This window comes from Salvia splendens, chromosome 5 (genome assembly GCF_004379255.2).
Source record: "Salvia splendens isolate huo1 chromosome 5, SspV2, whole genome shotgun sequence".
Classification (NCBI taxonomy): Eukaryota; Viridiplantae; Streptophyta; class Magnoliopsida; order Lamiales; family Lamiaceae; genus Salvia; species Salvia splendens.
Window position 1 is genome coordinate 32,000,810 of NC_056036.1, and position 17,788 is coordinate 32,018,597.

The 17,788-nt window shown below is 37.5% G+C and overlaps 1 protein-coding gene across 1 annotated transcript; it reads left to right on the plus strand.

Moving 5' to 3' along the window:
- Positions 1-6,974: 6,974 nt before the first annotated feature.
- Positions 6,975-8,844, plus strand: LOC121805991 (cyclin-D3-3-like). The gene is made up of 4 exons (XM_042206054.1): positions 6,975-7,618; positions 7,706-7,907; positions 8,054-8,184; positions 8,306-8,844. Exons 1-4 carry the CDS (start codon positions 7,166-7,168, stop codon positions 8,564-8,566), a joined length of 1,047 nt encoding a protein of 348 aa, XP_042061988.1. The 5' UTR covers positions 6,975-7,165; the 3' UTR covers positions 8,567-8,844.
- The last annotated feature ends 8,944 nt before the right edge of the window (positions 8,845-17,788 follow it).

Genomic DNA, 17,788 nt, shown 5'->3' on the forward strand with positions numbered 1-17,788 from the left:
CTTGACTGTTACAGAATAATAAACTGAATAGAGTGGCATATGCATATGAATATGAACTAGTTTGTTTTTAAATCATGGTATATATTGTTTCTGATTATATGTATTGATAAAAGAATATGCTTGATGTTTGTATCATGTGAGATTAAAGATGGAAATTTATATATACTGAGTTGTGGCTCATATAAACCACTAAAATTTTCAGGAATAAGATAGCAGTAAAGTTTTGACTGACATGGGTCATAGGAACTCCACGTGTTATTAGGTTCGGCGGCTGACGCATATTGGCAACCTTCTCCGTCTCATCTTTTTGCATGTAGATAAATGTATAGTATATAGAGTGGTGAGAGGGTTCCACTACTTAACAGGATATTTTGAAATGTGTAGCGGATAAGTGTTGGTTTGAACTTATATAATATGGATGTTCTATAAATTATACACGTGTATTGATTGCTTTTATGATAAGGGATTTATTTATTATAAGAGTATACGTCAGAGGGGTTAAGGTGTGACAGTTTAGGTGGTATCAGAGCAGGGATAAGGATCCCGCTGGGACATTGCATCTATGCATTGCATATGATACGTATTGGTTATAAGTATCATTTGCATTAGTATTATCATGAACATGTGTCACCGAGGAGAGAAGGGTCAGCCGCCCTGCATCATCAATTAATTATAGAAACATCTCATATGCATATTGCATCATATGGTGATTTCCAGTAAATACATTGACCAATGATGAGTCAAAGAGGTAGAAACATTAAATAGGACTGAAAAATGGAATTGTTGACTTTATGAGACTACTGATCCGGCCGAGGCTGAGATATGGTTGAAAAGGGTAGAACATGTGTTCAATCAGATGAGTTGTATATCAGAGAACGTTTTGATTACACAGTGTCTCTTCTTTGAAGCGATGCTTACTATTGGTGGGAAACAGTCCCACAAGCTATGATACAACAGTTCACACAATTTTCCTAGAGAATTTAATGATAAATATATGCAAGAAGTGTATTGTGATGATGAAGTAAAGAGAGAGTCTGTCTTTAAACAAGAACTATGTTTGTTGTTGATTATGAGCTGGCATTGTTTCGGTATACACGGTTTATCTAGACTGCGTGGTGCGAGTTAATTCAGTTGAGCTGCCAACGGATATTGATTCCCTTGTTCATACACAAATTTGATATTATCATGAGTATAGATTGGTTGTCACTTCATCGAACTAAGGCAGCTTGTCATGTTAAAGAAATGGTAATATAATCATCGAGACGAGATCAAGTGATATTTAATGGTATCGACCAATTGCAACTTGTTTTATATTAGCTACACCGGCTTTTTGATTTATTCGAAGTGGAAATCTTTCTAGAGTATCACCTGATCAAGAGACAAACTTCACTATTGAGTTACTACCACTGCATTTATTTATATTCACAATTATCAAATGTCTTTATTAGAATTTCAGGAGTTTAAGAAACAGTTACTTGTCAGACAAGAGATATGTATGACTCCATGTTTTACCTTAGAGATTACTAATATTATTTTCGAAGAAGAAAGAAGACACACTGCGACATTATATACACTATTGGAAGTCGAATCAAGTGACTGTGAAGAATAAATATCTATTACCGAGAATAGAAGACTTATTTGATCAATTTCAAGGTATGCAACTGTTTTCGAGTACTGATTTTCGATCAAGATACCATCAGTTGAAGATAGCTAAAGAGAATATTGCATAAACACCTTTTTAAACTCAGTACGACCATTATGAGTTTTTGTTATGCCTTTCAAATTAACTATTGCACCTACAATTATTTATGGCATTGATGAACGAAGTCTCTCAACCATTCCTATATCACTTAGTGATTATTTTTATTGACTTACGATTATATTTCACGAAGTACAGATGAGCATGTTAATCACTTGCAGCCAGTATTACAAGTTTTGCGAGATATACAGGTTATTGCAAGGTTGGGTAAGTGTGAGTCTAGCTAGATCATGTGGTATTATTGGGACACATGGTATCAGGTTGAAGAATAGAAATGGATATACAGAATATTGAAGTATTTGTCAACTGAAAATGATTCTCGATTATGGTTGAATTGATGAAGATGTTATTACGGAAGAGTTCTCCTCTTCTATGGAGTGAAGCATGTCAAAACAGTTTTTGATAAGTTGAAGCATTGATTGACTATGTCGTCTATATTGGTTAGTTCCACAGGTACATGATATTATGTTATTTACAGTAATGCACTGCAACATGGATTTGGTTTCTTCTATTAAAAAAATGGAAAGTTTATTGCTTATGTGTCAAGGACAATCACAAGTACATGGAGCTTCTTATTCTATTTCTGATCTGGATTTAGCAGTGTTGTTTTCCTTCGAAGATTTGGCATCCTTATCTGCATGGAAAGACTTTTTGAATTTCGGCCGATCATGACAGATTGAAATATTTGATGAGTTAGAAGGAGTTGAATATGAGACTAAGACATTGGATGTAATTTCTTAAAGAATATGATTACACCATCGTAATACCATCTTAAAAAGGCGAATGTTGTTACAGATGCTTTGAGTTACAAGTCAAGCAGAGTGATTACATATATACAAATATCATTATTAGAGTATTATTGTTGGTCGAAGAGGAAGAAGAAAGTCGTAGAGTTTGTTTCGAGGTGTTTGACGTGTCAACATGTTAAAGCAGATCATCATATGTCTACAGGGTTGTTAAAGCCTTTAGTTATTATAGTCTTGAAATGAGAACGCAATTACGATATTTTGCTAGAGGTTACTAAGAACACAAAAAGGGAAAAGATGTTGTTTAGATGATTGTAGACAGACTAACAGCACATTTCTTACCGATCCGATAGATTTCTTCGTTATATCACTTAGCTGAAAAGTATGTGAAAGATGCAGCACAGTTATATGGTATTCTATCTTTTATGTCTAGCAGAGGTCTGCAATTTACTATCTATGGAGACATGATTATATTTTAGTAATGTTTTTTTACCATCAGAAAGATGGTAAGTCAGAGAGAACTATAAAGACGTTGGAAGAAATGTTTTGTGCTCGTGTTATTGAATTTCAGGGTTCAGGGAATGAGTATATTCTGCTGATAAAGTTTGCGTATACTAACCAGTTTCATTTATGACACTGTATGAGACATTGTATAGTAGAAAATGTAGAAGTTCTATATAGAGATTCTAGAAATGTCAGAGATTATTCGAGAAACTGTCCAAGATTGACATTATTAAAAGCATGTTGAAAGCGACATGGGATAGACAGAAGAGTTATAAAGGTAAGTTGAGTCCTTGTTATATTGGTCCAGATGATATTGCCGAAAGAGTTGGACCGTTAGCATACATGTTAGCATTACCTCCAGAGTTAGAGCAGATTCATAATGTTTTTCACGTCAGCATGCTTCGACGTTATCGGTCTGATCCGTCACATGTTCTGAAAGGTCCTGATATAACAGATTTCTGAGAATCTGAGCTACATAGAGGAACCAGATAATATTGTAGACTGACAAGTTAAACAATTGTGAAGAAAAGAGATCCCAATGGTCAAAGTTAGTTGGCAGAATCACAGGGTCAAAGAGGCTACTAAGAAAAGTGAAGAAAAAAAATGAGAAAGAACTATCCACATCTGTTTACGGGTTAGTGATTTTATTAGATGCATTAGCTCATGGGGAAAGCCAATTTTGCGGACAAAATTCTTTAAGAGGGGAAGAATTGTGACATCCCTAACCCGAAACGTACATCATTTTGCATCATTGCATATTTTATTCCGTATTTCAAAATAAATCATGAATATATTATGTATAATATAAATTTGTTTAGTATATTAAATCATTGAATTAAAGTAGTAGTATATAATATATATAAATAAGTATGTGTACAATATGAATGTGTGTATATGGCTACGTATAGCCATGCACAACTAATTATAGTTATAAATTAGTATGTGTAATAATAATGCGTGTGTATGTTTAATAGTATGTGTAATATTATGGGAGTGGGTGTGCATGGGACACGTAGGTGTTGTTGTGCATGGGACACAACACATATTTAGAGAAATAATTAGTCTTGTGCATGGAAAATAGGTACTACACGTGTAAGTAGGAAAGGAATTGCATGACCTTTATGCTTATGTGTTTGCTTAAAAACAAAAAAGGGTGACTAATGGCTAAGCCGACTTCTTTTCCACACATAAGAGATTATTATTGAGAAAATAGGGGGAAAGAGCATAAAAAAAGTAGGAAGAGAACGCTCACCACCACAAGTACGGGAGAATTATTTAAGCTCTTTTGAGGTTTTTAATCATAGGATCGAGTGTTGTAGGCCGGGAAGCAGGAACATGTGCACGGTTAGATTACTTGTCGTGATAAGGTGTGTATAAATCACACTTTTAGTTTTACATGTGTTATGTGGTTGATTGTTATATATTGAATTGGAGTGAATTATTGGATTATATATTGTGAAATTGATATGATTATGAATTATTTGATATAGATGGTGGAATATGATATGGATATGTGATTGGTGTGATGTTGTAAATGAATTATATGATAAAAATATGAAATTGATGTTTTACATATGGTATTGAAAGTACATGAATCATGTGATTAAAGAGGATCTGTGACAGCCTTGTACTGGATCTGAAATTTTAGAGGGACCTATGAGTCCAAATACAGAGGGACCTTCGGGTCAAATACAGAGGGACCTATGAGTCCAATTACAGAGAGACATTCGGGTCAAATACAGAGGGACCTATGAGTCCAATTACAGAGAGACCTTCGGGTCATAGAGGAATCCCGGGCAGATACCAGGCTTGACTGTTACAGAATAATAAACTGAATAGAGTGGCATATGCATATGAATATGAACTAGTTTGTTTTTAAATCATGGTATATATTGTTTCTGATTATGTGTATTGATAAAAGAATATGCTTGATGTTTGTATCATGTGAGATTAAAGGTGGAAATTTATATATACTGAGTTGTGGCTCATATAAACCACTAAATTTTTCAGGAATAAGATAGCAGTAAAGTTTTGACTGACATGGGTCATAGGAACTCCACGTGTTATTAGGTTCGGCGGCTGACGCATATTGGCAACCTTCTCCGTCTCATCTTTTTGCATGTAGATAAATGTATAGTATATAGAGTGGTGAGAGGGTTCCACTACTTAACAGGATATTTTGAAATGTGTAGCGGATAAGTGTTGGTTTGAACTTATATAATATGGATGTTCTATAAATTATACACGTGTATTGATTGCTTTTATGATAAGGGATTTATTTATTATAAGAGTATACGTCAGAGGGGTTGAGGTGTGACACTGGCGGTGGGAGAGTGGTACGGGGCTCAGACGTTTCTCTCTTGGGGGCCTTTTGTACGCCCCTCATAGCTGGGTCGGCTTTCGAGGTGGAGCTCTTAGCTCTTCTTCACGGGTTGACACTGGCTATGCAGTTCTCCTCGCAGGTTTGGGTCGAGATGGATGCAGCAGCAGTGGTCGCGGTGTTTACTTCAGGACGCGGGGGAGCAGCGGATGTGAGACACCACATGGCTCGCATTCGCACTTTGATCTCACAGCTGCAGGTCATGTTCTCTCACATATTTAGAGAGGGCAACCGGGCAGCAGATTTTCTGGCAGGTAGGGGGTCCAAACCCCTGCCATCACCTTCTTTGATGCGGATTCAGCGCCTCGGTATTTGAAGTCGCTCGTCAGGATGGACCAGTTGGGCTATCCGAACTTCAGATTCAGATATCGAGATGGATGACTACTTCACATGGTTCGTGGTTTTGATTTATGGTTTTTTGTTTTCCTTTGGATTTGGCCAACATTTGGTCATCATCCTTGTTATTATTTTGATGTGTAGCTTTGGTATGTTTGTTTTCTCGTTAGTTAGATGGTTAGTACCCGGTCTGTGGGGATACCATAGTAGCTTTGTTAGCTCTTGTGATTTGTATCTCTCATGCGGACCGAGTCACTTTTGGGCTTGGTTGATGTATGATCTTTTGATGATTTTTGATATAGACAGGTTGGGGGTCAGCCTTAACCCCCCGCCGTGATGGTGTTTGAGGAAAAAAAAAAGCACTAGCAGTGGTGGCCCTTCTCCGGAGTCCATCTTAGAGTCTATCTCCCTGTAATGAGAGCCTATCTCAGAGCCTATCTCAGAGCCCATCACATTTCCACATGAACACTATTTTTATATTTTACTTTTAATTGTTAGTCTGAAATAAAATGATATAAAATAGCAAGAAAAATAAATTAAAGACCACTCAATGAAAAACAAATTTCATTAAAAATACAGAAAAAATAAACTAAATATATTGATAAAAACAATAAAAATATTGTGACTAGAGAAAAGTAAAATGTAGAGTGAGATAAAATAAAATGAGATTGAATGTGAATAATTGGTGGGGAATAGAGTATATATAGAGGATAAAAATTGAATTATTTTTTTAAAAAAGAATAAGAATCGGCCTAGCCGATATATTGGCTGAGGCATGGAGGCCGAAAAGAGTGGCCATCGGCACCCTCTCCACAATGGAAGCCGGTGGGAGCCGATTGATCGGCCCCCTTTTGCTACTGCTCTAAACAAGATGGCTTAAAATTTTAGTAGAATTTTTAGTTTACACATTGTCCAACTACTTTTTCGCTCTTCAAATCTTAAAATGGGTTAAAAATTGTATAGACTGTGTAATTCGAATTCATATCCTTCGAGGGTAAATCTAAATTAGGACAATAGTTTAAGTGGCGATATATATGATTTTACAGTTGTATGTATGCTGTACTGTATAAGAAGTAGTAGATCATTATTGTATGGCCTCTGAACATTCCCCCCATTCCAATTTCTCAAGGGCGCCAAAATTTTTAATTTTACTACCTAAAATAAAAATCTTCACTCACAAAAAAAAATAAAAAAAGAAAAAAAAATAGAGGACAGGCGTGAAAGGTCTCTCAGATAAAACCCCCTCTTCTTCTACCTATTTTGGTTAAGCCCTTTTCTCTCTTCTCTCTCTCCCTCTCTGCAACCCAACCCTTCTCAGAAAGTGCAAAACAAACATTACTAGAATGCGAGTGAGCCCAAGATTCAACCTTTCGAGCTTTCGCTTCTTGTCTTGAAAGATAATGAGCAGAGCCCCCTGCGTCTTCTTCTCCGAAGAAGAAGATGGTTGCCCCAATCCAGCTAACCCATCACCAAAATCCCATCTTTGACGCTCTCTACTGCGAAGAGGAGCCCAAATTCGAGGATCTCTCCGAGATTGAAAAACCCCCTTCTGCGATTCTCCTTGACCACGACTTTTACTGGGAGGAGCAGGAGCTTAAAAACCTGTTAATCAAGGAGAAAAATGAAATCCCCTTAATAATCGATGAAATTGATTCCGATTCGCCTCTGAAATCGGCGAGAAACGAGGCTATTGCGTGGATGTTGAAGGTGATTCGCTGCTACGCCTTCAACGCCTCTACCGCTGCCTTGGCTGTGAACTATTTCGATAGATTTGTCACCAGCCGCTGCTTTCAGGGGGAGAAGCCATGGATGAGTCAGTTGGCTGCTGTCGCTTGTCTCTCTGTAGCTGCGAAAGTGGAGGAGACTCAAGTGCCCCTTTTGTTAGATTTGCAAGTAGGTTTGATCTAATGCTGTTTTTGTCAAGTAAATGTTTGTTGAAATGCCTGTGAGAGTTATTCATTTGCTTTGGGCAATTTTTAGGTTGAAGAATCTAAGTTTTTGTTCGAGGCGAAGACGATTCAGAGAATGGAGCTTCTTGTGCTCTCCACGCTCCAATGGAGGATGAATCCGGTGACGCCAATGTTGTTTGTCGACCACATCGGGAGGAGATTTGAGTTTGTGAAGAATCTACATTGGGAATTTTTGGGGAGATGCGAGAGTGTGATTCTCTCAGCCATTGCTGGTATGTAGATCACTTGATTTTTGGCTTGATTGCATCTTTGATTGAGTTTGGAATGGATGGATTGATCTGTTGTCGAAATGATTTTTATGATTTCTTGAAAATTTAGATTGTTTTTTGACCAAAAAAATTACTCCATGTTAGTGCAGATTCTAGGTTGACTCGTTATCTTCCTTCTGTGGTTGCTGCTGCAACAATGATTTATGCAATTAGAGAGATTGGAGATGAAGCTGCTGTGGAATATGAAGATCAACTTATGATTGTGTTGAGAGCTAGCAAGGTTTGAATGTTTGATTCATTTGTTCGATCAAAAAAAAGTCTATTAACAAATGATGTAATGTAGTTTTGTGTATGGAAACCCGTTGTTAATGGATTTCTTGTTTGCTAAATATCGTTTGCAGGAAGAGATTGATGATTGCCTCTCCCTCATCTCGGAGGCAACTGGTGGTATAAGCCGTAAATCTTGCTTGAAGCGCAAATTTGATTCGATTCCAAGCAGCCCGAGCGGTGTCATTGATGCCTACTTCAGCTCTGATAGCTCTGTGGATTCATGGGCGTTTGCAATGTCAGCATCATCTTCACCGGAGCCTATGTTCAAGAGAAGCAGGGATGTAGCTCCTCTAAGCAGCATGTCTGCCGGCCTGGCTAATCGAGCTACTTGAACTCTTCTATTTCATTATATTGGCAGTGGTACTTAATAATCACTCCTCTAATGTTTTTTCAACTCATAATTTAGCTAAATCATGCAACGTTACTTGCTTATTTCTTGCTGTATTTCTGACCTATTCATGTGAGATGATGGATTATACATCCAAACAATCGACTCCACCGCCTCTTTGATTGTGGATGGAGAGTGAAATTGAAGAGAGAGGCTTGTTGAGGTTTTTTACCCTCTAATTCTCGGACCATTTTGGTTTTATGAGTATGGCCGTTTGAACTATACATTACGTTGGTGTTGCATACTATCATACATAGACGATGGCTGTAGGTAGGTTTAATGAAGAAGCACGGAGAGGGATGGGTGCATAGGGTACTTGAAACCATAAAAGGTTTTTAATCTAGGATAGATTAGGTTGTCAAAGGACTATGTGCTTCTCAACTTGTTTCCTATTATTGCTTGTCTAAATGCAAAGAGAAGTCTCTCATTCAACTTTTGCTTTTCTTGCTTTGTTTTTGGCCTAATTCACAATCACATGATCTCTAGTTTGTTTTTAGAGTATTTTCATGTTTAGGATAGTTGACAAGAGTCTCAAGATGAATTTATCCAATTAGCTTTGCATTAGTATGAGTCTTGGAGAGTTATGTGGTTGATTGCTTGTTGGGTTCGTTTTTTTGCATCAGTGCACGTTAGAAAGCAATGTATCGAGTCGAGGACTTTATGTACCACATCAGTTGGTTATAACATATGGGTTTAGTGTGAGATCGTCTCATGGTCAATTTTTGTCAGACATGTTTAGTGTGAGATTGTCTCATTGTCAATTTTTGTCGGACGAGTTTAGTGTGAATCGTCTCATGGCCAAATTTTGTCGGACGGGTTCAGAGTGAGATCACCTCATTGTGAAAAGGGTTTAGGGTTAATGAGAATTTGATGAGAAATTTTTGCTAGTGTGGTTGGCATTGAATATGGGTGAATGACTGGTGCTGAGTTATCTTTTAGAAGATTTCACATGGTTGATTCTTTAGCTTATGAAGATTTTTTTACACTTTTAAGGGGACCATAAGATATTACAAAATTTACATCTTGGGACCATTGTCTTCGAATATTATATATTGCACAAAGGTGAAATACTTGTATATTTTGCAATGTCACTAAGTGGAAAAAGCTGAAACAGTCAAGGACATCAAAATTAGGTTGGGAAGTAATCGAGATGTGTAGACTTCATGAAATAAATTAAGTTTGAATTTTGTTTAACGAATAATTGGACTTAAATTTAAATATTAATCCTATTTAAAATAAATAAATTTCTTGCTGAAAAAAGTGGTATAGGCTATATAAATTTAATATATTTGTTACTACTTTTTTAGTGTTGCATACGTATGATATGAATAGGTATTTATCATTTGTTAGAAAGTTATGTTGGTGAGTTAAAAATTTGGAATGAAAAGTTGAGAGTGATCCAATCAATATAAGCAGTGATTATGATTACGAATCTATGATTAGGATTATAATGAAAATGAGAAACAATAATGAATTTATGAGGGTTCGTACCAAGGCATTAAAATATAATTGGGATAAAAAAATATAATGCTAGCTATCTATCTGATATCAAAACAAAAAATATATTCAAATTCTTACTAACCCATTAAAAATACAACTAATATCAAAATTATATAATATAGTAGTAATAAAAAAACTACCTAATTTTTTTAAAAAGAAACCTTATAGAAAATGCAAACCATGTGCAGCATGAAAGAGAGCGGAAATCAGCTCTATATTTATAATTGGGTTGCTCTTTATTCATTATCGATGTATCATAGTCAAGAAGAGAAGAGTGTAGCTTGATCAACAATGCGTCCCCGAGCTTTTCCATTCTCTCGCAATACTTGATGAGAAAAGGTTCTAGGCCAGATTCAACGTTCGTCGTCTCCAGAGCCTTCCCCTTGGCCGTTTCATGACCCGCGAAGGATGAAATGAGTGTAATTTCAAATGCTATGAAGAATGAACATGTAGATGTATTTATAGACGAATTTTAGTAAAAAAATTTATTAAGTAAAATAAAGAAGTACCCTCCATCGTTGGAATTGACTACATGGATACATACACTAGGTCATTTGAATGCTCGACCTACTAAATGAAGGAATTATTGTTTACTAATTGGGTTACCGTTTGTAGTTGAGAGTAAAATATGATGTATGAGTAATATATTTAGTGAAGCGTTCAAATGCTAGTAGTTGTATATAAAACTATTGATATTATTTATTTAAATTCGTTGTAGCATAAAAATGGAATTTTTGTCATTTATGAATTCGAAGCTTAAACTATAAATTCGTTAAATAAAGTAATGAATTTATCATAGATCTTGAAAATCTAACGATTGAAAATAATTATTGACCCATAATAACCAGGACAGCTAATATTCCCAAGAAATGAAGAAACAGAAATTTGCAATAAAATTATAAGTTGTGATAAATTTAATGTAATTGTGCAATAATATCAGCTGCATACTCTAGTACTCTCAATTATGACATTTTTCATAAAAATGGGTATAAACAACAACTAAACTCCACCGAAAAAAAATACCATTTGCCAATGAGTTTAATCCCTACTCAGACCATAATCACTAGTTAATCAACATTGGTTGAAAATTAATCATCAATTCGTCATTAACGCATGAAACGTAATTAACACGTAAGGATTTCAGAAATTAATTGGAGTGTAGGGAAAAAAATCTTATTTTTATTAATTACGTTTGATGTAAGGATTTCACAATTTGGTTGCTATATTCGTGAAAGAGTATATGCATGATTGTTTGATGTATGATATATCCTCGTTAATCTTAAGAAGAAAGAATAAACTAGTAAGACTACAGAGAGAAAATTCTAATGAAAGAGATATATAGTATTAGTCTTAATTAAATCGATAAATTTGAAATAGAATCAATTAAATATGACAGTAAAAACAACTAAAGGAAATGCTATTTTATAACCTCAAATAATAGGTTCTAGAAAAAAGATAAAAAAGTGAAGCTAATGAGAAAATGATGGAAGGTTTTTTTTTGTAACATTCAAAAACGAATTATTTAACTTCAAATTACATTCTTACTATCATCATTAGTTTCTAAAAAATAAGGATAAGGAAAAGTGATGATACATGAAAATGGAAATTGTACAATTATTTTTAGAAATTAACAGAATAGTATTCATGTGAGCAGATCAGAGGAGACGCAGACAGCATAAATATATTACATAGTTGTCAACAGCTATATGTGATCATTCAAGTAAAGTCTCCCTAAATTTGATGAAATTATTCTTAACTTTTTATTTTTAATTTATTAGTACCTTACTTTTATGGCATTGCTCATAATTAATTTTTTATGAAAAATAGACATATCATCTTGCAGCATTTATTTCCCACTATTAGTAGGAAGACTTATTGTATTTTAATGTTGTTATAATCCGTTATCTGTCTGTCTAATAGTTAAATTCAAGACCCATGAAATAAATATTCTTGGATAGTGACTCAACAATTTATTAGAGATGTAAGTCAGTAACTGCTTTTAATGTGGAGTCGTTATTTGCACACATATATACATGTAACCAATTACTATCGAAAGGAAATTATATGGTGAGTTTTGTATATTCAAGGATTTGTTCAATTACAGCTGCTTCTTTTCTATTGAGAAAATATTTTGTTAGAGTTGCTACCAATTGATAAAGTTAGCTTGGACAATACCTCATTCACCATCTTTATCTTATCTTATGTATAAAAGCTAAGTTTTGCTTAGTTTGTTTTGCAAAATAATTTTCCGTTTACAGGATGAACATGTATTTCTATTTCATTTCCTAATTAACAATATACATTTACTCGTCCAAATTCTAAAAGTAAATAGTCACATATATTCAAGGGGAAATCTTATGTCAAACAATCTAACAACTCATGAAAAGTAGTAAAATAAAACTCCATCGTCTCTTTGTAATAGAGACATTTGTTATGGACACGGGATTTATGAAATTTATTTTAAGTCGTGATAAACATGGGTTTTGCATGCTTTTGAGGCTTATATTTGGCTCATTTTAGTTATCTGTCATGTAAAATATGTTCTTTAATTGCATTATTTGTACAATTTGATATTTTGACGTGTTTTTGTTAACAATGGACTTAGAAAAGAGAAAAAAGTCAAATTTCAAGATTAGGGGAATCAGACAAAGTCAGCGGTCGCCGAGCCACCCAGCGGTCAATGGAGGTCAAACGGCCCATTGCGAAAATTATGCCTGAGTTACCCCCCACCCAGCGGTCCGCTATGTCAAAGTCAGCGGCCCACCGAGTCCGATGCCGTGAGACCCAAGAGCAATCGGCGGCCTGCTGAGAACTGCTGAGTTCGAGTGACACACACATTAAGCCTTAATTCGCCCAAGACTTACCATTTAGGTTAGAGTTGTTACCAATAGGTGTTAGTTAATGAGTAACAAGAGTTCCAAGATAAGCTCAAGAGTTCCAAGAATACAACATTTATAATATCTAGTTTCAATAGTAGACTAGTTCCAAGAATGTATTTATTGTTGTATCTCAAGAGTCTCCAACACTCCTATAAATTCATAGATGTTGGATATCTTTTTCAATCAATAAAAATACAAAGCTCTCTGTTTCAACATGGTATCAGAGCAAGATTTCGATCCTAGTTTTTTTTTAGAACTCAGATAAGTTCTCATCATCATTCCATACCCCTCAACCTCTTGACTAATCCAAGGCAGAAATCAGCCCCTACCACCCTTTCCGAACCTGAAAACAACCAAAACCAAGTGAGCCCCATTCAACCACAAAATACCAACAAAAATGTCCAAAAACGTTGAATCTGTTTCATTAGGATTCAAGCTAGATGGGAAAAACTTCCCTGTTTGGTCCCCCTCATGCGAATAATCATCGGCAGCCGGGAAAAATTACAACACCTCGAAGGAGATCAAGCACCTCCCAAAACAACGGACCCAGAATTCAATAAATGGCAAGCTTCCGACTTCACCGTGTTCACATGGCTCATCCAAAACATGGAGCCCAAACTTGTCCTGCAATTTGCTCAACTCCAAACTGCCAAAGCATTATGGCGGAGCCTCATAACGACTTTCGGAGTCAGAGCTGATCTCGTTCAAGTCTACGACCTGGAAATCAGAACCAACCAGCTCAAACAAGGGAATGAGTCCCTTGAACAATATTGGGGCGACCTCCAACAATTGTGGATCAAAATTGATGCCCGGACGCCCTGCCCCTACACATGCTGCGAGAAGGGTATCAACACATACAAAAAAGAGACTGAAATCAAAAGGTTGTACCAGTTCCTATCCGGTTTGGATGATAAATATGATGCCCTCCGTCGAGAGCTCCTAAAACAGAGCCCCGAGCCCTCGGCAGAAGATGCCTTTGGCATTGTCAAGCAAGAAGAAACACGTACTGGAATCTGGAAGCCCTCAAACCCAATGCCTGATTCTGAAATTGGGGCTGGATTCGGAGGTCGGGCAGGCGGACCACCACCACAGCGCCGACACTACACCAGAACGCCGCCGCCTCCGAGAGACCGAGGCCGGTCCACAACTGATTACCTCTCCAATCGACCTCGGATAGACAAATCCAAACTTGTTTGCAGCCACTGTGGAAAGCCAAAACATACAAGGGAGACGTGTTTCGAGGTTGTTGGCTACCCAGAATGGTGGGAGGACGGCCACAAAACCAACCGGAACCCAGTTGCTAAGGGGAGATCGGCGATTAGGAGAACCGAAGGAGGAGAGATTTTTGCCGCCCCGATGGGCGGCCAAGCAGCCACCAGCACCGGAGGCGACAGTGGTAGACCGACGGCTCTCCCATCTGGCAGCGTCGGACAGACGACGGCGGCAGGCGGGTGGTCAGCGACGGGAATCGACGTTGGAGGAGGTGCAGCGGCTATGGCTAATTTTGCAAGCACCGTTGAAGGTAAAGGGTTTGGGGATTTATCCCCAAGACCTTCCAGTTTTGATAAATATCATATTTTACCCCAAGAGCTTGCATGTACACCCCTAAGAACCCTTAAATTGCAGATAAACCCCCAGACTCACTTTTTAAAACAAAATAGCCTTATATCTCCTGAAAAATATGATAATACCCCCCAGATTTTGTGTAAAAATCGTTTTTCAGCCTTAGAAGATGAATCTGAAATTTCTACTGCATGCAATGTCAAAAAGGGAAATGTAGAAAATGATAGAGGTTGGATATTTGACTGTGGGGCAACCGATACTATGACCTATGATAGATCGGACTTCGGTGAATTATCTAAGGCGAAACGAACATATGTCGAAACTGCTGGTGGTGATTTTGCTCCGGTCGAGGGGGCTGGCACTGTTCAAATTTCCCATGCATTGAAAATATCACATTGTCTTTACGTGCCGTCTCTTTCCCAAAAGCTAATGTCTATTAGTCATGTAACGCGGGAGCTCAATTGCACTCTTCTAATGCATCCTAAATTTTGTTTTCTTTAGGATATCCGGACGGGGACGATTATTGGGCGTGGCACTGAACGCCGTGGGTTATACTATGTGGATGAGACGGTTCAAACTGGCAAAGGAATGTTGGCTCATGGAAATTCAGAACGGGAAGCTTGGTTATGGCATAGGCGGTTAGGGCATCCGTCCTCTAGTTATTTAAAACTTCTATTTCCGCATCTTGTGAAAAATTCTATTTTTGAGTGTGAAACTTGTGTTTTGGCTAAGAGCCACATACAATCTTTTTTTAAATTCAACAACACTAGAGTTGACTCAGTTTTTTCTTTGATACATTCGGATGTGTGGGGTCCTTGTCCAATTTCAGGGGGGAACGGTTTGAAATACTTTCTCTCATTCATTGATGATTGCACTCGCATGACATGGGTGTATTTTTTGAAAAACAAATCTGATGTCTTCTCTAAATTTTCTGAATTTTATGCCATGATCCTTACTCAGTTTCAAACAAAAATCAAAATCCTTCGATCAGATAATGGGGGAGAGTTTGTCAACACAAAAATGAAAAATTTTTGCATTGAGAAAGGTCTGATTCACCAAACTTCTTGTGCCTACACGCCTGAACATAATGGGGTAGCTGAACGCAAAAACTGGATTATTCTAGAAATGACTAGGGCACTTCTTTTTGATTCAAAGGTCCCAAAATATTTTTAGCCCGAAGCAATTGCTACGTCAGTATACCTCATAAATCGTCTCCCTACTAGAATCCTTAATCTCAAAACCCCACTTCAAACTTTATCTACCTTAACCAGTGTCCCTCCAGCCTTATCTCTTGAACCTCGAATTTTTGGATGCTCCGTGTTTGTTCATGTCCCGAAACATGAGCGAACGAAATTAGCCCCCTGTGCGATTAAATGTGTTTTCATTGGGTATGTGATCAATCAAAAGGGATATAGATGCTACGATCCACAAAACCGACAGGTTATCACCACGATGAACTGTAATTTCCTAGAAACATAATTCTTTTACAACACTCAACTTACCAGTCAGGGGGAGAGGGAAATAAACGAGGTATCAAATGTTGACATGCTAAGCTGGATGCCTATGTCCCATAATCATAACCCCAATGAAGGTCAACCCGAGCCAACTACTTCTGTCGCCGAGCAGGTCTTAAACACAAGTCAACCTGCGGAACAAATTGTCGCCCCAACATCCTCTCATCCGATATCCGAGGTAAACAACTCTAATGAGAACTCTATTACTGTTACTACTGACAATATAGTTACAGAAGATGATGAGAGAGAGATCATTGATGAGGATACTGGACAGTATATTTTGCCACCTCGGAGTACTCGGGGAATTCCACCCAAAAGATATTCTCCGGAAAAGACAGGCGGAAGACAGTCAAGATATCCGGTGGGTAGTGTGGCAAAAGCAAACTTGACAAAACTGGCCAGAGCATTTGAGGCAGCTCTATATGGAGAAGAAGAAATCCCACAGACAGTAAGAGAAGCCCTGAAAATCAAACACTGGAGAGAATCGATGATGGTCGAATTAAACGCCTTGGAAAGAAACAAGACTTGGAAGAAATGTCGACTGCCAAAGGGAAACGTACCGTTGGATGCAGATGGGTCTTTACAATCAAACGGAGGCCTGACGGAACTATCGAGAGATACAAGGCCCGTCTTGTAGCTAAAGGATATACTCAGACTTATGGGGTGGACTACTCCGAAACATTTTCACCAGTGGCAAAAATGAATACAGTTCGAGTGTTGCTCTCTATTGCAGCAAACAAAGACTGGCCCCTACACCAGTTCGATGTGACTAATGCATTCTTACATGGTGAACTCAAGAAGGAAGTCTACATGGAAGCTCCGCCTGGTTTCGAGGATCACTTTGAAGATGGAGAAGTCTGCCAATTGAAGAAAACATTGTATGGATTAAAACAGTCTCCGAGAGCTTGGTTCGGGAGATTTACAGAAGCTATGAAAAAGTACGACTATCACCAAAGTAATGCAGATCACACTTTATTCTTGAAGAAGAGAGGGGATAAAATCACGTGCTTAATAATCTATGTCGATGATATGATCATCACAGGGGACGATTTTGAAGAGATAGAGCAACTTAAGAAGAATTTGGCGACGGAATTCGAAATGAAGGATTTAGGGGCACTCAAGTATTTTCTGGGAGTTGAAGTCCTAAGATCAAATGAAGGGATCTTTATCAATCAGAAGAAATACACTTTGGATCTTCTAGCAGAATCTGGCATGTTGGAATGTAGGCCTGCAGACACACCAATAGCCATAAACCATGGTCTCTAAATAACTGAGGGAGCTAAACTAGCCGACCGAGAGAGATATCAAAGGTTAGTAGGAAAATTAATCTACTTGTCACACACTAGACCAGATATCGCATATGCAGTAAGTGTGATAAGTCAGTTCATGCACCGACCTCAAGACGACCACCTTGAAGCAGCGTTAAGAGTTGTCCGATACCTCAAAGGAACCTTTGATCATGGAATTATGTTCAAGAAGAATGGACATTTGGAGATTCATGGTTATACAGATGCCGACTGGGCAGGAAACCCAATAAATAGAAAATCCACTTCTGGGTACTTTACATTTGTTGGAGGAAACTTAGTCACTTGGAAGAGTAAGAAACAGAAGGTCGTAGCGTTGTCAAGCGCAGAGGCGGAATTCAGAGGAATTCGAAATGGTTTGACAGAGTTACTATGGCTTAGAGGATTGATGGAAGAATTGAGTTTT

Bases quoted from the DNA above. Each gene is read 5' to 3' on its own strand.
- LOC121805991 (XM_042206054.1), top strand. From the start codon at position 7,166: ATGGTTGCCCCAATCCAGCTAACCCATCACCAAAATCCCATCTTTGAC. The intron at 7,619-7,705 runs GTAGGTTTGATC...GGCAATTTTTAG, and splicing joins CCCTTTTGTTAGATTTGCAA to GTTGAAGAATCTAAGTTTTT. The intron at 7,908-8,053 runs GTATGTAGATCA...ATGTTAGTGCAG, and splicing joins GATTCTCTCAGCCATTGCTG to ATTCTAGGTTGACTCGTTAT.